The sequence below is a fragment of the Mobula hypostoma genome, chromosome 27 (genome assembly GCF_963921235.1).
Source record: "Mobula hypostoma chromosome 27, sMobHyp1.1, whole genome shotgun sequence".
NCBI classification, from domain to species: domain Eukaryota; kingdom Metazoa; phylum Chordata; class Chondrichthyes; order Myliobatiformes; family Myliobatidae; genus Mobula; species Mobula hypostoma.
Window position 1 is genome coordinate 37,370,985 of NC_086123.1, and position 27,466 is coordinate 37,398,450.

Genomic DNA, 27,466 nt, shown 5'->3' on the forward strand with positions numbered 1-27,466 from the left:
AGTGTGTCAACGCAAGGCATGACTGTGAGTTTGAATTTCTGATATCCTGTGATTCCAAGTGACTCTGTGTGTTTGGCCTGTCTCAGAGCTGACTGCATCTTCCCAATGGTTTTGAACAAATATTTTCTAAGTAATGGGATTCTGGCAGCCTCTGTCATGAATGCTTAGTTTCTGGAGTCCTGCTCAGACAGTCGTTGAGGCAGTGACAAGACCTTGCAGGAGTTGTTTAAAATTCAGTAGAATTTCAGGAGTTTTTAAAATAAAGTACCATATTAATAATTTGTTTAATTTTATAATGCCTGTTGATTTTTTTCCTCTCCTAACTCTGTCACCCCATGATATTTATTAATAAATACATCAATGAGAACAGAAGTAGGAGTAAGGCCAGGCTATTCCATTCCTATAGCTTGCTCCACCATTTATAGGTCAAAGCCAGTCCATTCCATTCTTATAACCCGCTCCACCATTTATAGATAGCGGCTGATCTACGGCAATCACCATTTCCCTGAACGATTCCCTTATTTCTCGATTCCTTTAATATCCTGAAACAATCGATATCTGCATAAAATGCTGGAGGAACCTTGCAGGTCAGGCAGCATCTATGGAGGAGAATAAACAGGCAACATCTTGGTCTGACGTCTTTCATCAGAACTGGAAAGGATGGGGGAAGAAGCCAGAATAAGAAGGTGAGGGAGGGAAGGACTACAAAGGACTACAAAGGTGATAGGTGAGAGGGAAGGTGGGTGGGTGGGGGAGAGGGTGAAGTAAGAAGCTGGGTGGTGATAGGTAGAAGATATAAATGTCTGAAGAAGACAATAAAATTTAGGAGTAAAACGAGGCCAATTGGTCCATTGAGTCTATTCCACCATTTCATCATGGTTGATCCATTTCCCTCTCAGCTCCAATCTTCTGCCTTTTCCCTGGAAGCAGGCATCTGTTGGGAGAGGAAAATGGATCACGGGAGAAAGGGACAAAGGAGGGGAGCAGAGAGGGGAGAAGGGGGTGAGAATTTATTTCCCTCATAGATACTGCCTGATATTTGCTGACTTCCTCCAGCATTTTGCGTGTGTCACACAAGATTTCCTGCATCTCCAGAGCCTCTTGTGTTTGGTATGTAACTGACGACTGCATCTCCTCAGCCCTCTGAATCAGCATGTTCCAAAGATTCACCACCCTCTGAGTGAAGAAAGTTCTCCTTGCAACACACATCAAAGTTGCTGGTGAACGCAGCAGGCCAGGCAGCATCTCTAGGAAGAGGTACAGTCGACGTTTCAGGCTGAGACCCTTCGTCAAGTTCTTCCTGTTTCATTCCTAGCAGGGATTGCCTTTATCTTGTTACACTAGTTCTACACACCTCAGCTGAGTCAAACATTCTCAATCCTTCTATACTGTTCAGACCCCAACTAGTTTTGTACATACTTAGAAACCATAGAAACCATAGAAAAACTACAGCACAGAAACAGGCCTTTTGGCCCTTCTTGGCTGTGCCGAACCATTTTCTGCCTAGTCCCACTGACCTGCACACGGACCATATCCCTCCATACACCTCCCATCCATGTATCTGTCCAATTTATTCTTAAATGTTACAAAAAGAACCCGCATTTACCACCTCGTCTGGCAGCTCATCCCACACTCCCACCACTCTGTGTGTGAGGAAGCACCCCTAATGTTCCCTTTAAACTTTTCCCCCCTCACCCATGTCCTCTGGTTATTTTCTCCCCTTCTTCTACCCTGTTCAATCTGACCTCACATAACAAGCCCACCATCCTAGAACCCACACTCGATAAGAAGTTTTGATCCTCTTAACTTTCAAACATTGTTCTTGCCACACTCCCTCAACAGCAGGAATATTCTTTTACAGTTAAGAAGACTGGGCACAATCCATCAGGTGTAATCTCACCATGGCCCTATGCAAATATGGTATAACTCTTTGCTTTTGTGCTCAGGGACTCTTTCATTCAGGACCAACATACCATGTGCCATGCCATCCTAATTCTGTTTTATCTGCACGTCAGATATCAGTGACTTGGATACAAAGCACTCAGGTCTCTCTGAACAGCAGCACTTTAAAAATATTCATTTATAAATAAATTACCATTTCAAAAATTCTCATTTATAAATATAACAATACAAATTTGGGGATGGGGAGAAGGAAAAGAAAAGCTTCTAAAATGGTGATGGTAATCGCAAAAGTTCTACAGTGAAATTGAAAATGCAAGACTCATAAGTGAGAGACGTCACTCTGATGTTATCAGAAATTGTAACGAAGGGACTGCATTAAAAAAGCATCTCCCCATTTCATCTCTTTCATTTCCTAACTCCTTCCAGGTGGCCTTTTACTGTTATTCATTCTTGTTCTTTTCATATTAGCTATGAAATAATTTCCCAACTGTAGTTTAAAAAAACTGCTGACTCAGAGGTCAGGCAGCAGTTGTGGTTAATCTGAGAAAGTTAGTGTTTCAGGTTGACAACCCTTCATCCTCTAATACCTTTCTTAGTTCTGTGGCAACAAATTTTGTACTGTACAAAAGTATCAGGCACATACATATAGCTAGGGGAACTCAATGGAACAATATCTGTGGAGGGATAGGAATTATTGACACTTTGGGTCGAACTCCGAAGCAAGGTTCTGATACGAAAGGTTGAAATTCTTTTCACTCACCAATGTTGTTCGACCGGGTGAGTTGCCCCTACCCTAGACTCTAGCACCTGCAGTCTCCTGTGCCTAAAAATCAGGGAGATCTCATGGGACAAGTGCTTATACATTCACAGTTGACCAATACTTATGAGTTAACTGATTCAGTGATAAGGGAGATGGAAAAATGTAGCAGGAGGCTTGGGTAGATGACAGGCACCAGGGTTGTTTATTTGGGACAATTAACTATTTTGCTGAAAACTGTCTGCAAAAGACGTTAAGAAAGAGAACTCGAAGAAGGCCCATGTGACCTCTTAAACCTGCTCTACTGTTCAAGCAGATTGTAGTGAATCTTGTGCCTCAGGACCATTTTCCTGCCTAATTTCTTGTCCTCCAAAGATCCATCGAACTCACCTTGTGGTAGCTCATCTTCCTTAGCCTTCTGAAGTAGCAAATTCACAGCGCTATGAGAAAAGGTATTTCCTCATCTCAGTAACAAAAGGCCAATCTGTTATACACAGACCCATCCCTTCAACTCCTCAGTCTACAGAATAATCATCCATCCTGTTAATCCACTTCTGAATAAGAATATCTCTCATTCTGTACCACTCTAGTGTGTCTAGTCCAGTGTTACTCAATGTTCCCTCAACATAGTCATCAATGAGTCGAAGGCGAATATCTCTTTCGTTAGGTATGAGATGTAGACTGCCTCACCAAATCCTGAGCAGCAGTCTCTTATTTTCTGTTCCAATTTCATGACAATAAAGACCAACGCACAATTTACCTTCAAAACGACTTACTGCATCTGCTCGTTTATTTTCTGAATTTCAGAAACCAGCATGTCCCAAATCCCTCTGTGTCCATAACATTATTAGCTTCTCTGAATATAAATAATGAATTCAATTATAATACAACATACTCTGTTATTAACCCATCTTGCCCACCTATCCATATCCATTAAAATTTAAGCCTTGCATCAGATTTCTTTTTAAAGAGAAAAGTTTTTGAGATGGATGTTATCGGCCATTGAAGGTGTATTAGGCTTGGGCTAGAGACTGTCTGAGTTCAGGGAAATTAAAGTGGATGCAGGATTCCAACTCTACTTTGCTAACTATGGTACTGAAGCCAATGTTTTGTAGATTAATGACATTTTTTCATGTTCTATTTTGTGCATGTTTGATTGTAAAATTAGTAGATTCATTAAGCATCTTTATGCAGAATGTTGCTGTTCATCCTAAAGACAGTTAACCAGGATTCCAATCTCTTGGCATGTCTGATGTTTCTATTTATGTGTTGGGGGTGTTTGCTGAGATTCCAACTCAGACCATAAGATATAAGAGCAGAATTTGGTCATTCGGTCCATCAAGTCTGCTCTGCCATTCAATCACAACTAATTTATTTTCTCTCTCAACCCCATTCCCTTGCCTTCTCTCCATAACCTTTGATAACTTTACCAATCAAGAACCTATTAATCTTTGCTTTAAATATACCCAGTGACTTGGCCTCCACAGCTGTCCAGGGCAATGAATTCCACAGATTTACCACCTTTTGATTAAAGTGTATAAGATGATGAGAGGCATTGATCGTGTGGATAGTCAGAGTCTTTTTCCCAGGGCTGAAATGGCTAGCACGAGAGGACACAGTTTTAAGGCGCTTGGAAGTAGGTATAGAGGAGATGTCAGGGGTAAGTTTTTTATGCAGACGGTGGTGAGTGTGTGGAATGGGCTGCCGGCAATGGTGGTGGAGGCGGATATGATAGGGTCTTTTAAGAGACTCCTGGACAGGTACATGGAGCTCAGAAAAATAGAATGCTATGGGTTACCCTAGGTAATTTCTCAGGTAAGGACATGTTTGGCACAGCTTTATGGGTCAAAAGGCCTGTATTGTCCTGTAGGTTTTCTATGTTTCTATGTTCTAAAGAAATTCCTCCTCACCTCTGTTCTAAAGAGGCATCCCTCTATTCTGAGGCTGTGCACTCTGGCCCTAGACTCTATTGGAAACATCCTCCCCACATCCACTCCGTCTGGGCCTTTCAATATAAAGTCTCACTAATCATAAGTCTGGCTTGGAGAATGAATCTGTGTCGGTTGAACTCACCTCATCAATGGCAGTAATCGTTTGCAAGACTGTGTGATGGAAGTACAGATTAATGTTGGGAAACATGGTGAAGCATTAGCTGTGTTTCAGTGCAAGGCAGTTAGCAGGTGGGTAGGGCTGGGGTGGAGTTGAATTGTACTGGACTGCCCTAGTGAGTAAATCAAGGCATGATTTCAGAGCCAGGCTTTAAGGGTTTGAAGACCAGGAAAGGCGATGAAGACTGGGTCAGAAGCCTAAGTTTTAAGGCACTATTGAGTTAGAGTAGGGGATGATCAAATGCCCCATCTTCATGGTGATGAACATGAGAAGCACTACCTTAAGCAATGAATGTCGATGCCCTGTTAGTCACAGAGCAGTGGAAGTAACCCATCAAACACCCATTTGCATTGATCCCACACTCATCCACCCATTCACAGCACCATTAAGTCACACAGCTGGGGAACTGGCCGTTCAGTTCACTAAATCCATGTTGACCAGTAATACCCATCTGCATTAACCTCACCTTCCAGCACTTGGCCAATACCCTTCCAAGCCAATGTGATTCAGGTACTTGTTAACTGCTCTTGATGACTCCGTTTCTCCCACTCTTATTGGGCAGTGCTTTCAAGGTACTCCCCACCCTCTAGGATGAAAAGGTTACCCTAAAATCCTACCCTCTATTTTTATGTACCTCTGATATGGTATGTGAAAAGTTTCCTGTAGTTTACCCTGTCTATAATCATAATAATATATATACTACAATCACGTTCCTTCTTAATCTCTTCTGCTCCAGGAAAAAACGAACAGTTTCTCCTGTCTTTTCCCAGAGCTAAAATGTTCCATCCCAGGCGACACCCTGGTGGTTCTCCTCTGCACTCTCTCCGGTATGATCACACACTTCCTATAGGCTGGTGAACAGATCGGCTCACACTGCTCCAGCTCTCCCTACATTCCCAATCAGTCTTCTGAGGTCCTGCCACTCAGCTGCACAACCTGCCAAGATGTACATCTCTGGGATCTGGCCTGGAAAGTAAAGGGCACTTTCCTTATGTTTTTAATTTCTACTGACCTGTCCTGGAGCCGGATTGCACAGAAGCAATGCTTACCGTAGGTCACACGTGTATTTATCAGCAATGAATGCACATACTCAAAAGGCAAGCAATTAATTCCAGAAACAATTGTGCAAGCCTTCTCCATAGCAAGAATACATCTCCTTTAGAAAAGGAGATTCCAACTTTGGAGAAAGGCTTACATCATTCTTTCAAACTACTGTAATAGGGGTACAGGTACATAGATCCCTGAAAGTGGCAAAACAGGTAGACAAAGTAATGAAGTACACTTACAATACAGGCAGACAGTAATGAAGGGACATTTGGCACAATTACAATACAGGCAGACAGGGTAGTGATGGGGTGTTTCGTACACTTAGAAAACAGGTAAGCAGAGTAGTGGAGAAGGTGAATTGATTGGTCAGAATAGAGTACAGGAGTTGGGACGTTGTGGTATAGATGTAAACACATTGGTAATGCCACATTTGGAGAATTATATGTAGTTCAGGTCACCCCACTGAAGGAGAAATGTCATTAAACTGGATCAAAGGCTATTACCAGGGCTGTAAGTACAATGGTATGGTCTCACATATTCTGTATAGTCAGAGACCAAATGTGCACCATTGTGACCAGGCACTAAAATATAATTTGATCAGCAGATAGATCCTTGAGTACCGACTGTGGTCTGCGCAATTCCATTGTAGTACTTTTTCTGAAGAGGTACAGCATAGTTACAGGCCATTGTGGCCCAAAGAATCCATGTAACCCCAGGAGGAAAAGGGAGCACCCAGTGGAAATCCTTGTGGTCATGGGGCAAACATATGAACTCCTTATGAATAGTGGCAAAATTGAACCCAGGTAGCTGTTGCTGTAATAGTGTTTTGTTAACTATTCATGGTGTGAACATGGTGAACATGAACTCCCTATGGACAGTGGAAATGAACCCGGGTCGCCGGCTCTGTGACAGCGTTTTGTTAACTGCAGTGTGACCCAGCCACCTTATGATATTTAACATCGATATCTCCTCCCCTATAGAGCACACCCTATGCTCTGTTATGTGAGAATTCCCGAGGTAGATCCAGGGAGGGCAGGCTGGTACTCTGACAAAGTGATGCTGAAAGGTGCTTTTAAGATGCTTTTGTCAACATGAATACTGTGTTCTGTCTGCACCAGCCATTAGGTGGGAGCTATCAGAAAGGCTTTTAGCTTAAAGGGTACTTATATTTCTGTACTCAGAGGTTACACATGCTGTTGACCTGTTACAGAGCGGTCTGTAATTTGCCTGAACACCACTAAGGTAGTGAGGGGTGATTTTCTCAATTGGAACACCCTCTGTGATTGAATAGTCAGCCGATGCAGACTGTCTTGGGTCTTCTAGCACAGAGAGGGAGGGCTTGATCAATGTGCCAGAAGGTGATCCATAATCTGTGTATCTCTTCCTCCACGTCCTCCTCCCCTTCTGTAGATAAAGGTAGTGTGAGACAGCTCTGACTGGCTTTGGGAAGCAGTTAAACTATTGCACCTGCCTTAGACCCTACTCCCTTTACCCTGTGGAAGCCTGAATTTCAATGTTATCCATAGATGTGACTTGTCATAAATCTTTCAGATTCCCCAGGTCACAGGTTGACTACATCTTGCCTTTCCCCAGCACTCCTCCTCATCTAAGTCATTACCTCCCTGTCGGGGCTGGGTTCTGCTGAATTAAAGGAACAGATGAGCCTCTCGGAGGCCATTAGGCCCCTCGAGTATATTCCTGCCATTCAATTAAATCACGGCAAATGCGTAACCTGGCTCCACAAACGGCCTTTTCCCTGTATCCCTCAATAACCTTGCCAAACAAAAACCAGCCAATACCCTACCTCAGCTGAATGAATGACCTACAGCCAATTAGTATTTGAAGTAAAATCTCCTCCCAACCTCGGGATGTGGAAGTGTTCCCCAGCTTCACTCCTGAAATTTTTGACTTCAATTTTTAAACTCTGCAGCCTCAAAATCCATTGCTGTATGAGAGTGCTGAATTATGCTGTGTTATCATGGCTGGCTGCTCCAAGTTGCTTCTGAAATTCAACTTCCATTGAAGTCAGTGTTGTCAATTCCCAATTAGCCTCCCTCCGTATCCTGAAGACTTTGACGCAGTCATCCTTTGGCCTAAATTCCAAGAATGAATGAACTCCCAAGGCTTGAGGAGGATGTAAGGTATCCTGGGGGTCTGAACCTCCTCTGATTAAAATAACTTGGTGAGGCATTATTAGGAATATGCCAATGAGAAAATATGTGACCAGCGTGATAGTGTAGCGGTTAGCGTAATGCTATTACAGCGCCAGCAGCCAATTCTGCTGCTGCTGTGTGTAAGAAGTTTGTATGTTCTCCCCAGGTCTGCGCAGGTTCCTCTAGGTGCTCTGGCTTCCTCTCACCTTCCAAAACATACGGGTTAGTAGGTGAGCTGGTCATGAGGGAGTAGTTGGACTCCACAGACTCATCGGCCAGAAGGGCCTGTCACCATGCGGTATCTCTAAAATAGTAAATAAATAGACAGAATAATAAACACGAAACACTAGAACACATCAGGTGCAGGCAGCATCTATGGAGGAGAACAAACTATCATCTGGGCTGAGACCCTTCATCAGGACTGGAAAGAAAGGAGAAAGAAGTCAGAATAAGAGAGTGAGGGGGAATGGGAAGGAGTACAAACTGGCAGGTGACAGGTGAGGGTAAGGTAGGCAGATGGGGGAGTGGGAAATAGGTGGTAAAGGTAAGGGGCTGGAGAGGAAGGAATCTGATGGGAGAACAGAGTGGACAATAGAAGAAAGGAAAGGATGAGAGGCACCAGGGGGAAGGGATAGGTCGGTGAGGAAAAGAGAAGGGAGCCAGACTGTATGGAAGAATGGTATGGTCGCTCCACTCTTGACTCCAAAGGAAATTACACACCAGTTAGCCTGACTTCAGTGGTTGGGAAGATGTTGGAGTTAATTGTTAAGGATGAGGTTATGGAGTACTTGGTGACGCAACCATACTTGGTCAGCATGGTTTCCTTAAGGGCAAATCTTGCCTGACAAACCTGTTGGAATTCTTTAAGGAGATTACAAGTAGGATAGATAAAGGGGATACAACGTTATATTTAGACTTTCAGAAAGCCTTTAACAAGGTGCCACACATGAGGCTGCTTACCAAGTTAAGAGCCCATGGTAGTACAGCCAATGGTTAGAGCATTGGCTGATTGGTAGGATGCAGCGAGTGGAAATAAAAGGATCCTTTTCTGGTTGGCTGCCGGTGACTAGTGGTGTTCTGCAGGGGTTGGTGTTGGGACCACTTCTTTTTATGTTGTATGTCAATAATTTAGATGATGAAATAGATGGCTTTGTTGCCAAGTTTGTAGATGATATGAAGATAGGTGGAGGGGCAGGTAGTGTTGACAAAACAGGTGGGCTGCAGAAGGACTTAGATGGATTAGGAGAAAGGGTAAGAAAGTGGCAAATAAAATCATGGCTTGGCTTCGCAAACGAAGATTAAGGAAGGGGACTGCCCACGTCTGCTGCAAGCTTGCTGGTGACTGACGAGGCCAATACGGGACAGGTAGGTCTGGCCACAGCGGCGGCAAGGGAAATTCTGTTCTGGGTTTGGTGCTGCTGTGTCACGGTTCTTCCTCCTCCTTTTGTCCTCAATGCCAGCCCTGCATGCGTTCTCGAAGGAGGAGACACACTGGGGGTGAATGGTGTGTCGCCAGGCCTCACAATCGAAGGCTAGATTAGACCACTGGCGATGGTCAATGTGACAGGCACCAAGGGATTTCTTCAGAGAGTCCTTGTACCTCTTCTTCGGTGCCCCTCTGTCACGGTGGCCAGTGGAGAGTTCGCCATACAGCACAATCTTGGACAGGCGATGATCCTCCATCCTGGAGACGTGCCCTGCCCAGCGCAGCTGCGTCTTCAACAGCATGGCCTCGATGCTGGTGACTTCTGCCTGTTCGAGGACTTCAATGTTGGTAATGAAGTCACTCCAGTGGATGTTGAGATGGAAACACTCAAGGATTCGTAGGTGGTGATGGTAGGTGACCCACGACTCGGAGCCGCACAGGAGGGTGGTTAGTACAATGGCTCTGTACAGACTGATCTTTGTGCCTTTCTTCAGATGCTTGTTGTTCCAGACTTTTTTGTACAGCCTGCCGAATGCACTGTTTGCATTTGCCGGTCTGTCGTCAATCTCTTTGCCAATCTTGGCATCTGACGAGATGGTGCACCCCAGGTAGCTGAACTGGTGGACTGTCTTCAGCTCTACCTTACCGATGGTGATGCGGGGAGGGTGCTAATCTTCCTGAGGTGCAGGCTGATGGAGAGCTTCTGTCTTCTTCAAGCTGACTTCCAGTCCGAAGAGCTCGGCAGCCTCTGCGAAGTAGGATGTTATACGCTGCAGGGCTGTCTCTGTGTGGGTGACAAGGGCAGCATTGTTGGCAAATGTCTTGGTGTGGGACTGTAGTTGCCTCAGGTTGAACAGGCTGCCATTGGTCCTCGTCATCAAGATCTTCTGTGGCCCTTCTGAGCATCATGCTGAAGAAGATGGTGAAGAGAGTCGGTGTGAGGACGCAGCCTTGCTTTACTCCTTTGCCTATTGGGAAGGGCTCTGTGATGTCATTGTTGTGTCTGACTTGACCACTCTGATCTTCATGTAGCTGGATGACCATGCTGTGGAACTGTGAGGGGCATCCCGTCGTTCCATGATTTGCCACAGACCTTCCCTGCTCACGGTGTCGAATGCTTTGGTAAGGTCGACAAACGTCATGTACAATCCCTTGTTCTGTTCCCTACATTTCTCTTGGAGCTACCAGTGAACAAATACATGTTGGTGGTGCTCCTGTTGGCTCTGAAGCCACACTGGCTCTCTGGGAGGTGTTCTTCTGCAATGACGGGCACCAATCTGTTCAGGAGTACTCTTGCGAGGATTTTTCCTGCAATAGAGAGAAGAGTTATCCCCTGGTAGTTGGAGCAGTCGGACTTTTCCCCCTTGTTCTTATACAGGGCGATGATGACTACATCTCGGAGGTCCTGTGGTAGTTTACCTTGTCCCCAGCAGCAGACAAAGAACTTGAAGAGTTTCGTGTGTAACGCTGGGCCCCCACGCTTCCAAATCTCATGTGGGATTCCATCAGCTCCCGCTGCCTTGCCACTTTTCAGCTGCTCTATGGCCTTGACCGTCTCTTCTAGGGTTGGAATCTTGTCCAGTTTTGTTTTCTCTGGCTGTTGTGGGATGCGATGAATTGCTGAGTCTTGGACCATGCGGTTGGCGCTGAAGAGAGTCTGGAAATGTTCCGACCACCGGTTCAGGATGGTCGCCTCGTCTGTGAAGAGCGCCTGACCGTCTGCACTGCGCAAGGGACTCTAGACCTGGTGCGAAGAGTCTCCTGGTTGTTCTCATTGAACCAGTCTTTGTTCTTCTTTGTGGAAAACCCTAGGACTTCTTCAGGATGGTGGTTTTTAGGTGTTCCCAAAGCACTTCTGGAGAGGAGTCTGTAGGGAAACTGGGATCCTGAAGCCTCGACTGAAGATTCGTCTGAAAGTCAGCTTTCACTTCAGCTGACTGGAGGTTGCCAACCTGAAACTTCTTCCTTGGAGCGCCTCCTCTCTTTGGCTTGGGTTTGAAATGGAGACTGAATTTGTAGCAGACAAGATGATGGTCCATATGACACTCTGCGCTGGACATCATTCGGGTGAGTAAGGCGTCCTGGAGGTCTCTCTGGCGCACCAAGATGTAGTCTATGAGGTGCCAATGCTTGGACTGAGGATGCATCCAGGTTGTCTCCAGACTGCTTTTCTGCTGGAAGATGGTGTTAGTGATGGTGAGTTGCTGATCCGTGCAAAACTCTAACAGAAGGCGCCCGTTGTCGTTGCAGTTTCCAACACCATGTTTGCCAAGTACTCCCTTCCAGGCTTCTGAACCTTGGCCGACTCTGACATTGAAGTCATCTGCAGGGTCGTTCTGTACGAGGTTGCGCAGATCAGTGTAAAACACTCCCTTTCTGCAGGATCTGCTTGAAGAATGGGGACATACACGCTGAAGAGTGTGGCATGCTGCTTGGTTCGAAGTGAGAGGCACATGGAGATGATGCAGTCGGACTGGCCCGTTGGCAATTTTTCAAGTTTGGAGGCAATGGAGTTCCTGACCAGAAAGGCGTCTCTCAGTCTCTGGCTTGCCCGACCAGTAGAGGGTGTATCCGGCACCATGTTCTTGAACATTAACTTCCTCTGGGAAGCAGACTTCACTGACAGCAGCGATGTCAACATTCAGTCTTGAAAGTTCATGCGCAACTAGGGCAGAGCGTCGTTCTGGGCGACCACTGTCTGCTGTGTTGAGCATGGTTCTGATGTTCCAGCATGTGAGCTTTAGTCCTTGCATTCCTTGTGAGGCAGGTCTGTACCTTTTCTTTTTTGTTGTTGTTCGACTGCATTTGAGGATGCCCATTGACCAGCTGGGGGAAATGGAAACGAGCTTTGGTTAGGCCGCCTTTTCTAGGCCCCTCTCCTCGTGGAGCAAGCAGTACTGTCCCTAGAGAAGGCTGCTTTGTCGTTCAGGGTGCTGCCGAATGATATCGCCGTCTCCAGGGTCAACATCAGACGACCCATACACCTGAACCGCCTGCACGCAGGATCGGAACTGTGGCTTCCAGTGTCGTCTTCCTCCTGCCTTTTTCGCCCCTTTTCCATCGCTGCAGGGCTTGATGAGTAGTCGTAGACATGGGCGTGTCCTTCAGCCTGCAAAATGGTATTTTAGGTGGAGTGCAGTGTGCGTGGTACTGGCCCCACCCTTTACACCCGGGGTTCATCTGCATTGCCTAGCAAGCAGGGATGGTGACAGCGAGGTCCTCGGGTCGTAGGAGTTACGTCAGAGTGTCCTTCTCCGAGGTGGATGACCTGACAAGGCTAACGAGCACTACCTGCCCAGGTTTGGATACAGAGTTGTCCTTCCCTTAGGCTGGCTGCCAACCAAGGCTAACGATCCCAGCCCACCCATCCAGTTATACCGCCTGACACTCGATTGCGCCATGACATAGCAAGTTCGGTGGAAACGGGGGGCACTGACAAGAAAGTGTTGCTACAGATGTAGGAGAGGCCACTGACAAATGAAATTCTATGTTGGAAGATGCATGGTCATGCACTTTGGTAGAAGAAATAAATGTGCAGACCATTCTCTAAAAAGGGAGACAATCCAAAAATCTGAGATGCAAAGGGACTTGGGAGTCCTTGTGCGGAACACCCTAAAGGCTAACTTTCAGGTTGAGTCAGTGGTGAGGAAGGCAAATGCAATGTTACCATTCATTTCAAGAGGTCTAGAGTACAATAGCAGGGATGTGATGCTGAGGCTTTATAAGGCATCGGTATTGTGAACAGTTGAGTATTGTAAACAGTTTTGGGCTCCTAATCTAAGAAAAGATGTGCTGGTGTTGGAGAGAGTCCAGAGGAGGTTCACAAGGAAGATTCCAGGAATGAATACAAGGAACGTTTGATGGCTGTGGGTCTGTACTTGCTGGAATTCAGAAGGACGAGGGGGAATTTAATTGAAACCTTTTTGAATGTTGAAAGGCCTAGACAGATATGGAAAGGATGTTTCCCATGGTGGGGGAGTCTAGAACAAGAATGCACAGCCTCATGATTAAGGGGTGTCCATTTAAAACAGAGATGTGGAGAAATTTCTTTAGCCAGAAGGTAGTGAATTTGTGTAATTTATTACCACAGGCAGCTGTGGACGCAAGGTCATTGGATGTATTTAAGGCAGAGATTGATAGGTTCTTGATTGGACACAGGCAGAGGGCCACAGAATGATGGTGAGGAGGGAAAGAAAGGATCAGCCATGATTGAATGGCGGAGCAGACTCGATGGGCCAAATGGCCTATTTCTGCTCCTATGTCTTATGGTCTTACAGTCTAAATGGAAGAATAGGGAAGGAAGAGGGGAAAAATAAAAAGGGAAGTAATGCCTTTGAAGAACTGGGAAGTTGGAGGTGAAAATGCTGCTAGTGAGGCTGAATTTTGTTTACCTGTGGAAGCCCAGTGCATGGCAGTACATTGCAAGGAGTGCCTGGAGAAAAGAGAGTCCTTCTAAAGTGTCTCTTGGTCAATTTGTGTGCAACAATAGATCAAACAGGAGGAACATCCTTCTCCCCCCGTATCGCCAACCTCACCCATAGCCACCGCAGGATTCATCAAACAGCTTGTCCGGCAAACGGAGAAGGAAGCAAAAGAGAATCGTCATCAGGAGAAGGAGCGGAGAATCGAGCAGCAGGTGAGGTCTCTGGAACCGGATGCATTGGGAATGTTCCTGTTAGCCCGTTAGGTGTGAAGGCACTTCTGCTGCCTGTTACCTCAGTGATTGGTTTGTTGTTGCCACAGATACTGATACACAGGAAAGCTTTAGCTTACATACAACATAGAACATTACAGCACAGTACAGGCCCTTCAGCCCACGTGCTATGCCAGACTTTTAACCGATTCTAAGATCAATCCAACCTTCCCTCCCACGTAGCCCTCCATTTTCATATCATTTTCCCTTTGGGGACAGCACTGTGTCATGCCTCTATTACAGTGCCAGTAATGTGGGTTTGATTCCCACTGCTGCCTGAAGTTTTTACGTTCGCTTTGTGACTGCATGGGTTTCTTCTGGGTAATCTGATTTCCTTCCACATTCCAAAGATGTAAAGGTTAGTAGGATAATTGGTCACATATGTGTAATTAGGTGCTCCAGGCTTGTTGGCCTTGAAGGGTCTGTTACTGTGATGTAAGCCTCTAAATCAAAATACATGTGCCTATCTGACAGCCTTTTAAATGTCCCTAATGTATCTGCCTCTACCACCTACCCTGGCAGGGCGCTTCATGCACCCACCGTGCTCTGTAAAAAAAACTGACCTCGGATACTCTCCCTATGCTCTCCTCCAGTCTCTATGGCTTGTGTGGATTGAGACAGATCTCTCCAGACGTAGGTAGGTCATCAAGACGTCACAAAAAATAAAGCAGAATGGAAAATGTAATGCTACAGAGACAGTGAAGTGCAGGTAGACACATAAAATGTCAGGACCACGGCAACTAGATTGAGAGATCAAGAGCAGTAGGAGAGAAACTGTCCTACATTCCTTTCAGATCCTCTTTCCAATTCTGTTCCAGTTTCTGCACCTTCACAACCATCCCTCAAGCTGACAAGGACCTTTCTAGTTATTAGAATCCTGTCCCTAAACTCGCTGCTTTACTTTAGACTGTGAGCATTCCTTATAAACATTCCCTCAGAGCGAGCCTCTGGTCTCCTCATCTGAGGTCCCACATTTTGTTTGACACATTGTGAAGTGTTGCGGGATGATTCATGCTGTATATTGGTGTTGTGTGACTGGGAATTGCTGTTCATGTGGGAAAGGACAACCGGATTGGTTCAGTGTTACATCTAGTACTGATTCCTCCCAATTCCACACTGAACCCATCCAGTTAGCTCCGGGTTAGACCCCAGCACAGTACTGCAGATAAATAATTGTGATATAATAAGATCAAACACAAACTAAAAGTAAGAATTTATTTTGATATTGATCAACTTTTGATGGAATTGTTGTAAAAGTAAAATCCTGCAGTTTCTGGATACCTGAAATCAAACAGAGGGTGCTGGAAATACTCAGCAGGTCGAACAGCCTCGGTGAAGAAAGAAACAGAGCAAATGTTTCAGATCCACAAACTTTCAGAAGAACTAATGGAAGTTATGAACAAGTCCAATGAAAGATCAGCTGTTTTTCTCTCTTTGGACGCTACCTGACCTGTTGAATACTTCCAGCCTTTTCTGTTACATCATGAGCTTAATGAGTTTGAGTTTTCCTGTCTGTGTGATCAATGATGCATGCTATACATTAAGGTCCTCTGCCTCCTCGTCTCGCCACCACTACTAACCTTAACCCTTCTCCTATTCCAGCGCCCAGGTAAATTGGATAATAGTTTGGTTCAACATTTTTTACATTTAACTCAGAATGACAGCCAGCCAGTAGACGAAGCAATGGAGAGCAGGACTCAGGTACTGGTAAATGGGCACCATGGTGATGGACCTGAGGTTCAGCATACACCTCCACCTCCACTAGCAGAAAGGGTGAAGGCGGAATGTAAACAGCCAAGGACATTCAGGAAACCAAAACCTGTCCAACTGGTGGCAGCGTCAGCAGGAGATGCCACCCTGGAACCGGCAAATGTGGAGAGTTGCCAGCAAAAGGTGGATTCATTCCAAGCTAAACCAGGTTCCGTTGCCGCGGAAACCAGTGCTAGTGGTCAGCAGCTCATCAGGCAGGAGGTGCTTTCAAAAGAGGATGGAAAATCCCAAGAAGTGGGGGAGAAGGTGGCAGAACACAGGCAAGAAGATCCCATCAATCAAAACACCACTCAGGAGGCTGAGGAAAGTCGAAAGGAGCAAATGGATTTAGAGAAGGTAAGTTCTGTCTGTACTTAGTACAATGCAGTGTGTTACCTTTGTTTGCTGCTCATTTAAATGTATCTGGATGATTCATTTATTGGAAACACAAACTGTTAATCTTAGTAATGATATGTGGGATCTTTTGACCAGAGTTTTGAACCATATCGGTGGAAGAGCGCGTGATCCCAGTTTTCCCTAGAAGGAGCAAAATATCCTGAGTAATGTTACTTTGGATTTCACCATTCATGAAACCAGCCCCGTGCTTTCCCACGGTTTTATTAACCTCCAGGTTGAGTCAGTAGTGAAGAAGGCGAATGCAATGTTGGCATTCATTTCTAGAGGAACAGAGTATAGGAGCAGGGATGTGATGTTGAGGCTCTATAAGGCGCTGGTGAGACCTCACTTGGAGTACTGTGGGCAGTTTTGGTCTCCTTATTTAAGAAAGGATGTGCTGACGTTGGAGAGGGTACAGAGAAGATTCACTAGAATGATTCCGGGAATGAGAGGGTTAACATATGAGGAACGTTTGTCCGCTCTTGGACTGTATTCCTTGGAGTTTAGAAGAATGAGGGGAGACCTCATAGAAACATTTCGAATGTTGAAAGGCATGGACAGAGTGGATGTGGCAAAGTTGTTTCCCATGATGGGGGAGTCTAGTACGAGAGGGCATGACTTAAGGATTGAAGGGCGCCCATTCAGAGCAGAAATGCGAAGAAATTTTTTTAGTCAGAGGGTGGTGAATCTATGGAATTTGTTGCCACAGGCAGCAGTGGAGGCCAAGTCATTGGGTGTATTTAAGGCAGAGATTGATAGGTATCTGAGTAGCCAGGGCATCAAAGGTTATGGTGAGAAGGCAGGGTAGTGGGACTAAATGGGAGAATGGATCAGCTCATGATAAAATGGCGGAGCAGACTCGATGGGCCGAATGGCCGACTTCTGCTCCTTTGTCTTGTGGTCTTGTGGTCTATTAGTCACAGGGAGTTATTTTTGCTTCATTACGAAGTAATTTAAACTGATTCCAATCCTCAGTGCAAATTTTTAAACTTCCATGATCACTTTCTCACATGTAGACTATGAGGAGAAAAATAATCAAAATTGAGTCACACATCTTTTAAAATGATAAAGTAATACATCACAGAAACAGGTTTTTCCACCCAGTTGGTCTATCACGACCAAAATGCCCCATCCAAGTTAATCAAATTTGCCAGCATTTGGCCTATAATCTTTGAAATTGCTCCAGTCCATGTACACGTCCAACTGTCTTTTCAATCACTTCCTCTGGCTGCTCATTCCACATAGACAGAATCCTTTGTGTAAGAAAGTCTTCCCTCATGTTCATCCTAATTCTTTCCATTTCGCCTTCAATATATGTCCTCTAATTTTTGATACCCCTATTCTGGGATAAAAATGAAGTGCATTTACCATACCTATGACCCTCATGATTTTATACATCTCTATCAGTCTCCTAGGCTTTGAAGAATGAAGTTCTATCCTGTCTAACCTCTCAAGACCTGGGAGCAAACTTGTAAATCTTTTCTGCATTCTTCCAGCTTAATAACATCTTTCCCACAGTCCACTGCCCATCACACCGCTGATGCTAGGACAGCAATGAAGGTCCTCCATCTCTCTCAGTGTTCAGGGCCTTCCTTCTTTGTGTTAGTAGCTTCCTCTTGGTTTTCACTACTGCCAGTCATGCAAGTCACAGGTGGAGACTCACTGGGGACAACACTGTCCAAACACTGGGCACAAAACTGGGGACAACACTGTCCAAACACTGGGCACAACATGGTTTCAACATTGGGCACAACACTATCCCAACACTGTCCAAACAGTGGGCACAACATTGTCTCAACACTGATCCCTAAGGCACACAACTAGTCAAGAGCCTCCAGTCTGAGAAACACCATCACCACCCTCTGCTTTCTACCCTCAACCCCACTGTGATTCCAAATAGCTTTTCCTGGAATCCATACCATTGAACTTTCTAGAGCAGCTGACCATGTGGGGCCCTATTAAAGGCCTTGCCAAAGTACATATCAACCACACCCACTGCCCTACCTTCATCAACCTTTATGACACACTTATAAATATCTTATCCCTCAGAATCCTCTCCTGTAACTTACGTAAAACAGACGTTAGCCTTACTGGCTGATAGTTCTCATTGTTTTCTTTGCCTGCCATCGTTATATAAAGGCAGACCATTCACTACTGACCATGCCTCTGGCTAAGGATAATGCAAGAATCTGAGCCAGGGCTCCCAAAATTTATTCTCTAGTCTTCCACAGTGTTCTTGGATAAACCTGGTCAGGCCTTGAAGACAGGTTTACCTTCATAACTTTTAAGACTTCCAACACCTCCTCTCCCGTAATGGGGAGCTCCTCATTTACCATTCCTAGTTTTGAAGTCTTTATATCTTTCTCCACGGAAAAACCCAAGTAGAAATACTCATTTAAGGATGTTGTCCACCTCCTGTGGCTCCCTTTAGTCTTTGATGGGCACTATTCTATCTTTTTTTCCCTTAATGTACTTATAAAATCATTTTTGGATCTTCTCTGCCAAAGTTCACTCATGCTCTATTTTTGCTCTTCTTGAGTCCATTGCTGCATGTACTCCTCCAGGGATTTCCTGCAGCCTGTACCAGACCCATGGCTTCTCCTTTGGTGAGGATCACAATTAGGCTTATTCAGAAATCCGAGGTACAGGGGGACTCGGGAGTCCCAGTGCAGAATTTCTTAAAGTGTAACTTGCAGGTAGAGTCTTGTGGTGAGGAGGGCTCATTTCAAGAGGACTAGAATATAGAAGCAAGGCTGAGGCTTTGGTTAGACCCCGCTTGGAGTACTGTGGGCAGTTTTGGACCCTATATCTAAGAAAGGATGTGCTGATGTTGGAAAGGGTCCAGATGAAGTTTATGAGATTGATCCCATGAAAAAAAGGGTTAATGTATGAGGAGAATTTAGACCATAAGACTCTAAGAGTTAGGCCATTTGGCCCATGGAGTCTGCTCTGCCATTTCATTATGGCTGATCCAATTTTGCTTTCAGCCCCAATTTCCTGCCTTTACTCTCCCCCCCGTCACCCCCGCCATATCCCTTCATGCTCTCACCAGTCAAAATTCTAGCAACCTCTGCCTCAAATATACATTAAAATTTCGCCTCCACAATTGCCTGTGGCAAAGAATTCCAGATTCACTGCTCTCTGGGTAAAGAAATGCCTCCTCATCTCCATACTAAAAGAACACCCCTTTATTCTGAGGCTCTTTAGAACAACATATATAGAACATAGAATAGTACAGCACAGTACAGGCCCTTCAGCCCACAATGTTGTGCTGACCCTTAAACCCTGCCTCCCATATAACCCCCCACCTTAAATTCCTCCATATACCTGTCTAGGAGTCTCTTAAACTTCACTAGTGTATCTGCCTCCACCACTGACTCAGGCAGTGCATTCCACGCACCAACCACTCTCTGAGTAAAAAACCTTCCTCTAATATCCCCCTTGAACTTCCCACCCCTTACCTTAAAGCCATGTCCTCTTGTATTGAGCAGTTGTGCCCTGGGGAAGAGGCGCTGGCTATCCACTCTATCTATTCCTCTTATTATCTTGTACACCTCTATCATGTCTCCTCTCATCCTCCTTCTCTCCAAAGAGTAAAGCCCTAGCTCCCTTAACCTCTGATCATATTCCATACTCTTTAAACCAGGCAGCATCCTGGTAAATCTCCTCTGTACCCTTTCCAATGCTTCCACATCCTTCCTATAGTGAGACAACCAGAACTGGACACAGTACTCCAAGTGTGGCCAAACCAGAGTTTGAAAGAGCTGCATCATTACATCGCGACTCTTAAACTCTATCCCTCAACTTATGAAAGTCTTATACCCATAAGCTTTCTTAACTACCCGATTTATCTGTCAGGCAACTTTCAGGGATCTATGGACATGTACCCCCAGATCCCTCTGCTCCTCTACACTACCAAGTATCCTGCCATTTACATTATACTCTGCCTCTGGGTTTGTCCTTCCAAAGTGCACCACCTCACACTTCTCCGGGTTGAACTCCATTTGCCACTTCTCAGCCCACTTCTTTCTGCATCCTATCAATGTCTCTCTGCAATCTTCGACAATCCTCTACACTATCCACAACACCACCAACTTCTGGTCTTTGACATTCGCACCACAGGAAACATCCTCTTCACGTCCACTCTATCAAGGCTTTTCACCATTCGATAGGATTTGGTGAGATCACCTCCCACTCTTCTAAATTCCAGTGAACACGGGCCCAGAGCCATCAAAAGCTCTTCATATGACAAGCCATTTAATCCTGGATCATTTTCGTGAACCTCCTTTGAATCTTCATCAGTTTCAGCACATCCTTTCTAAGATAAGGGTCCCAAAACTGCTCACAATACTCCAAACGCAGCCTCACCGGTGCTCTATAACGTCTCAATATTACATCCTTTAATGGCTCTGGGCCTGTACTCGTTGGAGAGGATGTTTTGGGTACAGCCTCAGATTAGAAAGACGTCCCTTTAGAACAGAGGCGAGGAGGAATTTCTTTAGCCGGATGGTGGTGAATTAATTACCATAGATGGCTGTGGAGGCAAAGTCATTGGGTATATTTAAACTGAAGGTTTATAGATTCTTGATTAGTAAGAGTGTCAAAGGTTATGGGGAGAAGGAAGGGGAATCGGGTTGAGCAAGAAAGTAAATCAGTGATGATGAAATGCCACGGTAGCATAGCGAATAGCGCAAGTCGGAATTCGGATTTAATTCTGGTGTCATCTGTAAAGAGTCCGTATGTCCTCCCCATGGAATGTGTGGGTTTCCTCCAGGTGCTCTGGTTTCCTCCCACAGTCCAAAGACGTACCGGTAGGTTAATTGTCATTGTAACTTGCCCTGTGATTAGGTTAGGATTGCTGGGCAGTGCGGCTCAAAGGGCCGGAAGGGCCTGTTCTGTACACTATCTCAATAAATAAATTGGCAGAGGAAACTGGATGGGCTGAATGGCCTCATTTCTGCTTCCATGTCTTTTATGATGTGAGACTTGTTTTGTGGCTGCAGTATGATGCAAAGACATAAAGTTACCATGTATTACAAAACGAAGTTCCGCAATGTCCCTCATCTGAAGTTCTATACTCCTACCGGCCAGACACCCTTCACTCCAACAGGGAAATGCAGACCTTACCCCCTCAACAATCTGTCTCTGCTCTATAGGGAAGATGTACATCAACTAATATCTGTTAATTTCTTTCAGGTACAAGAGGATGTTTGGTACGAGACTGACAAGGTCTGGTATGTTGAAAAGGAAGGCTTCACTTTAGGTAATTATATCTATTCTGAATTCTCTGATTAATTTGCAGATGCACTGACAGAGTCCACAGCAAGTTCTCAAAGTCACAAGTAGCTAGTTTTTGATCTAACAAGTTGGTTAGTTAATTCAGTTTATTTTGGAAAGGAAAGGTTAGTAAAGGGGAAGCGAGTCTCAGGAGCCCAGTCAATGTACAGACAAGTTAAGCAGATGGTTGAGAAGGCAAATATTATATTGGTCATCATGGCAAGAGAGATTGAATACAAGGGTAGAGCTTGGTGAGAACGCACCATGAGCACTATGTGCAGTTTTGGTTTCCTTATCTGAGGGGAGATGTTCTTACTATGGAGGGAATATAGCAGAACTTTGCCAGACTGATCCCAGGTTGGAAGACTGATGAATGAAGAGATCGGGAAAAATGGGCTTGTATTTGTCAGAGTTCAAAAAATGAAAGGTCACTCCAGTTAAACTTGAAAATTATAAAATTGATGAAATTACAAAATTCTTATGGGACAGACAGTTTAAGGAAAGATGTTTGTCAAGATCCTTCATGGGAGGGTCCTGGAGAATTTTGAGATGCATAAGATTCAGGGTGAACTGGGGTTTGTATTTGGATTTGGCTTGCCTGCAGAAGATAGAGGGGAGTGGTCAATGGGTCTTATTCTGGTTGGAGGTTAGTGACTAATGGTGTTCTGCAGAGATCCGTACTCTGCTGTTTGTGATGTATATAAATGATCGGGATGAAAATACAGACAGTAAGTTTGCAGATAACATGCAGACTAGTGCAGTTGGGTATAGTGTAGAAAAGGGATCCCCAACCTTTTTTGCAACGTGGACCGATTTAATATTGACAATATTCTTGCGGACCAGCCTACCCGGGGGGTTTAGGGTTGCCAACGGACAAGAGTAGCAGTCAAATACATTGTGTTTACCCAGAGAAAGACTACAATGACCATGAAGCCTTGCACGGCACCATTGTGCATGCGTGATCTGTGCATGCGTGTACGTGCCGATTTTTTTCTGCAAATCGTTTTTGGCGCTTCTGTTCGGGGGGGTGTTAATCACGACTGGAATATCGGTGATAAGTGGCTAATACACTCAATTTCATTTCTAAAAGGGTTTATCTAACAAATTTAATATTAAACACACAGCGCATATTTTCCTTGCATGAATATAGTGATAAGTCAATTATCAGGGGAGGACAGGGGAGCTTGAAGTAAGTGTTGAACGAACTTCCAGCAGAAGTGGTAGAGGCAGGTTCGATATTATCATTTAAAGAAAAATTGGATAGGTATATGGACAGGAAAGGAATGGAGGGTTATGGGCTGAGTGCAGGTCAGAGGGACTAGGTGAGAGTAGTGTTCGGCACGGACTAGAAGGGCCGAGATGGCCTGTTTCTGTGCTGTAATTGCTATATGGTTATATAAGTCACTTATAAGTCAATAGTATCATAACATTTTAAATAACGTTTGGATATTAAACACACAGCACATATTTTCCCCGTGTGAACGTATAAAATCATTGTAACACAGCAATATCGCTGAATCAGTGGGAGCCCTGGGCTTGTTTCCCTGTAACAAGACGGTCCCATCGAGGGATGATGGAAGACAACAATACTCGAAGGGGGTTCCTTATGTCCAGTCTATTCGGCAGTTTAGTTTTCGTTGCATTCATTGCAGAGATATGTTGGAAACGGAAGCAACGTTTTCAGTGCTTTCGTGGCTATCTCGGGATATTTAGCCTTGACTTTGATCCAGAATACCGGCAGAGATGTTATGTCAAACATACTTTTCAGACTGCCGTCATTTGCAAGCTGAAGGAGTTGATCTCCCTCCCGCGCTGAGATGGATGACGTGCGGGTAATGACCTCGCGTGCATTCAAGCTCAACAGTGCGTGACAGGGAATGAGGAAAGGTGCAGCTGACTCATATCGCCAAATCATATTGTTTCCTCGCGGCCCGGTAGCACATGCTTTGCGGCCCGGTACCGGTCCACGGCCCGGTGGTTGGGGACCTCTGGTGTAGAAGACTAGCAGAGGATATAGTGGGATGTTGATCTCTGGAAGATATGGTCAGAGAAATAGCAGATGGAGTTTAACCCAGCTCAATGTGAAGTGCTGCCCTTTTGGTGCACTATTCATGGCAAGATGTTTAACAACATTGATGTGCTGAGGGATCAGAGTCCAAGTCCATAGCTCCTTGTGGCTATACAGGTTGACAGGGTGGTAAAGGCATATAGTATGATTGCCTTTATGTCATGAGCTAAGACTAAAAATCAGGAAGTCATGTTGCAGCTTCAAAACACTCCAGTTAGGCCACATCTGAGTATTGCATTCAGTTCTGGTTACCACGTTACAGGAAGGAAGTCAAGGCTCTGGGGAGGGTGTGCGACAGGTTTACCAGGATGCTGGCTGAATTAGAAGGCATGTGAGATAACAAGAGGATCGACAAACATAGATTGTTTTCTCTGGAGCAATGGGTGTTGAAGAGAGACCTAATAGAGGTTTATAAGATTATGAGAGAGGAAGAGATAGATAGACAGCTGGTATCCTTTCCCCAGGGTTGAGATGTCTAATGTCTGATGCCATACATTTAAGATGAGAGTGGTTAAGGTCAAAGGAGATGAGAGGATAAGTTTTTTACAGAGTGTGATGAGTACCTGGAATGTGCTGTCAGCGGTGGTGATGGAGTCAAATTCAATAGAGGTGTTATAGGAGGCTCTTAGATGTGCAGCAAATGGAGAGATATAGACATTGTGTGAGTAGAAGGGATTAGTTTAGTTAGGCATTTGATTACGAACTTAAATTGGCACAATGTTGTGGGCCAGTTCTGGACTCGTACTCAACTAGTACTGGCATCAAAGATTACAAGGAGAATGGGAAAATAAATCAACCATGATGGAATTGCAGAGCAGATTTGATGGGCTGAATGCTCCTACGAGTTAATCTTATGGTCTAATGTTCTATGTTCTATTCTGGATATGAGGAAATCCAGATCCAGGTGTCACGGCCTAAACCCAGTTAATACGGAGATATGGAGAAGTGAATCCGAGGACGATTTTATTTAATGAGAGACACAGCACAGTAATGGGCTCGTCCAGCCCAGTAAGCCCACGCCACCCAATCACACCCGCGTGCCCAATTAAACTACTAGCCCGCACGTCGTTGGAATGTGGGAGGAAACCCACGAGGTCATGGGGAGAATGTACCAACTCCGAAAAGACTGTGGCAGAACTGAGCACGGGTTGTCCACGCTGTAACAGTGCTACCATGACGGTCAAAGCAGATGAGGCCAAATCGTTAAATAAATCCAAGAGGGAGTCAGATACAGATCTAATCGCCAAACAGATAGAGACGGCGGTGGGGTGGGTGGCGGGGGAGAAGATGGGAATGGGGCGCTGAACTCGTGATCAGCTATGGTCATGTTGAATGGTGGAACAGGCCCAAAAAGATTCAATATCTGATCCTATTGATAATTTCATGTTTCTATGTAATGGATCGAGTCAGAAATGAATGAGCAATTAGTCAATGATGAGAGAGAAAATTCATGGATCTATTGACCGTTCCGGCTTATTCTCTTCAGATGAGGCAAGAAGCCAGTGATCTGTACATCAGCTTGTGGAGCTCTTCATTAAAATGACCCAGCGTTCTAACCCCTCCCCCTCCGCTATTTCCCATTCCCTTTATCTCCCTAAGACTCTTTGATGTGCTGTCATCTCTCACCGCTGCCGCTGCTGCCTTAGTTAAATCCTGCTTCAGCCTGGATTCCTTCCTCTGAGACACACATCGAGTTGACAGCTGATGAAGGGTCTCTGCCCGAAATATCGACTGTTCATCTCCCTGCCTGACTTGCTGAGTTCCTCCAGCAGTTTCGTGTGTGCTCATCTGGATTTCCAGCATCTACAGAATCCCCCGTTTCCTCTGAAACACTTCTGCAAGCATGGATAGCATCGGGAGTATTACCATTCATTGTTCCTGCACCTTTACTGTGGTTAATCTGATTGAGACCTATTTATATATACATGGAAAATACAGTGGAATGTGTTGTTTGCATTAACAACCAACACATCTGAGGATGTGCTGCAGGCACCAGTTGTCGCCACACTTTCCAGTGCATACCCACAATGCTTTGCACTGTTCCCATCAGCCCATGCTCCTTCATTGCCTTTTCTCCTGACTGCAACTCTGGCCTTCCATGGTACCAATCCAACTCTCCCAACACTGCCAGTGCAGGATAAAGCAATAGTGTATAGCAGCAGAATTAGGCCACTTGGCTCATTGAGCCCGATCTGCCATTCAATCATGGTTTATCCATTTTACCTCTCGACCCCGTTGTCCTGCCTTCCCATCAGAATTTTTGATGCTCTTACTAATTAAGAACATGTCATCCTTTGCTTTAAAAACACCCAATGACTTGGCCTCCACACTGGCCTGTGGCAATGAACTCCACAGATTCACCACTCGCTAGCTAAAGAAATTCCTCCCCATCTCCATTCTAAAGGGACATCCCTCTATTCTAAGGCTGTGCTGTCTGATCCTAAACTCCCCCAGCATAGGAAACATCACAACCACTCCATTTAGGCCTTTCAATATTCAGTAATTATTTAACGAGATCCCCAATCATTCTTTTAAACTCCAGTGAGTACAGGCCCAGAGCCATCTAATACTCCACATAATCTCCCGGATATACTCTTTTTCCTCCTCATCTTCCCTTCCCTGAAACGTCCCTGTCCATCCACCCTCTCCTGTACTGTTCCATTTGACGGCAGCTCCCAGTAACTCTCACTCTGCATCTGCTCCCAATCCCTGCTCTCCATTGTCCCTCTCAGTACAGCTGATGTAAGAATGCTCTAGGTGATACTCCTGACTGAAATAACTTTCTTCTGTTCTTAGCTACAGTGCTCAAACCAGATGTCGGAACGCCGGAGCTTCCAGAGGGACAAGTCCGAATCCGTATTGAAAGTGACAACCGGATCCTGGACACAGATGAAGAACTCATCCATAAAGTAAGCATCCTGCTAAATCCCTGTGAGTAATTGTGATCTCCTCTGCAGTGGATGGGTGAACTGCTTCGTGGAGCACCTGTGTTCACTCTGTATGAGTGAGCCCGAGCTTCCTGATGCCTGCCACTTTAATTCCCCTTTCCACCCCTACTCTGACCGTTCTCTCAGTGACCTGCTGCACTGTTACAAAGCCAGTTTGAGGGACATCACCCCAAGTTGCAGCTTTCTAGACTCAATACAAGTTTCATCGTCTTGAACTCACTTTCCATGTCTGCAGCAGAACTGGCCTTTGCACAATCAGGATCAGGCTTGTTGTCATTAAATTTGCTGTTAAATGGTAGCAGTACAGGGCAGTCATAAGTTATAATTGAAATAAATAAATAATTCACAAGAGGAAACGTGAGGATGGATATTTTAAAGGTCTGAGGGTGAGGGGTGGGGAGGAGACTGTTCCTAAAGTATTGCCTTTGGGCCTTCAGGCTCCTGCACCTCCTTCCTGATAGTGGCAATGAGAAGACGGCATGTCCTGGGGGACGGGGGTCCTTAATGATAAATGCCTCCTTTTCGTGGCATCACCTTTAGAAGATGTCCTCGATGTTGGGGAGGTTAGTGTCCATGAGGGAGTTTGCAAACCTTTGCAGCTTTTTTCCGACCCCGTTAGATACTGCCCCATACCAGACAGTGATGCAGCCAGTCAGAATGCTCTCCACAGTACATCTATAGAAATTCACTACAGTCTTTAGTGACATTTCAAACCTCCTCAGACTCCTCCGTAGTGTAACACTTCACTCTGCGCTCTTATTTTATTTTGTGCAACCTCATGCACTGCTGTAATTAATTGATGTGTATGGACCGTGTGCAAGACAGGTATGCTGGTACTTGTGACAATGAACCAACTTACCAGTTTACCCCAGCCCAGCAACTGGAACCGGAGACCACCCACAGTGAAAGCAGTGAGAAAGGGGCCGATTCCTGGGTATTTT

At 45.2% G+C, this 27,466-nt stretch overlaps 1 protein-coding gene across 6 annotated transcripts in view; it reads left to right on the forward strand.

Moving 5' to 3' along the window:
- LOC134338586 (unconventional myosin-XVIIIb-like) overlaps nt 1-27,466 on the forward strand; it is a 471,306-nt gene that overhangs the window by 119,794 nt on the left and 324,046 nt on the right. For 2 of the 6 annotated variants that reach the window (XM_063034529.1, XM_063034530.1), the window contains 4 exons: nt 13,882-14,030; nt 15,690-16,193; nt 21,429-21,495; nt 26,374-26,486. In XM_063034529.1, the coding sequence (XP_062890599.1) occupies nt 13,882-14,030; nt 15,690-16,193; nt 21,429-21,495; nt 26,374-26,486 (833 nt within the window). The remainder of the gene's footprint in view (nt 1-13,881; nt 14,031-15,689; nt 16,194-21,428; nt 21,496-26,373; nt 26,487-27,466) is intronic. The other 4 variants (XM_063034533.1, XM_063034535.1, XM_063034531.1 and 1 more) reach the window with 3 other exon arrangements.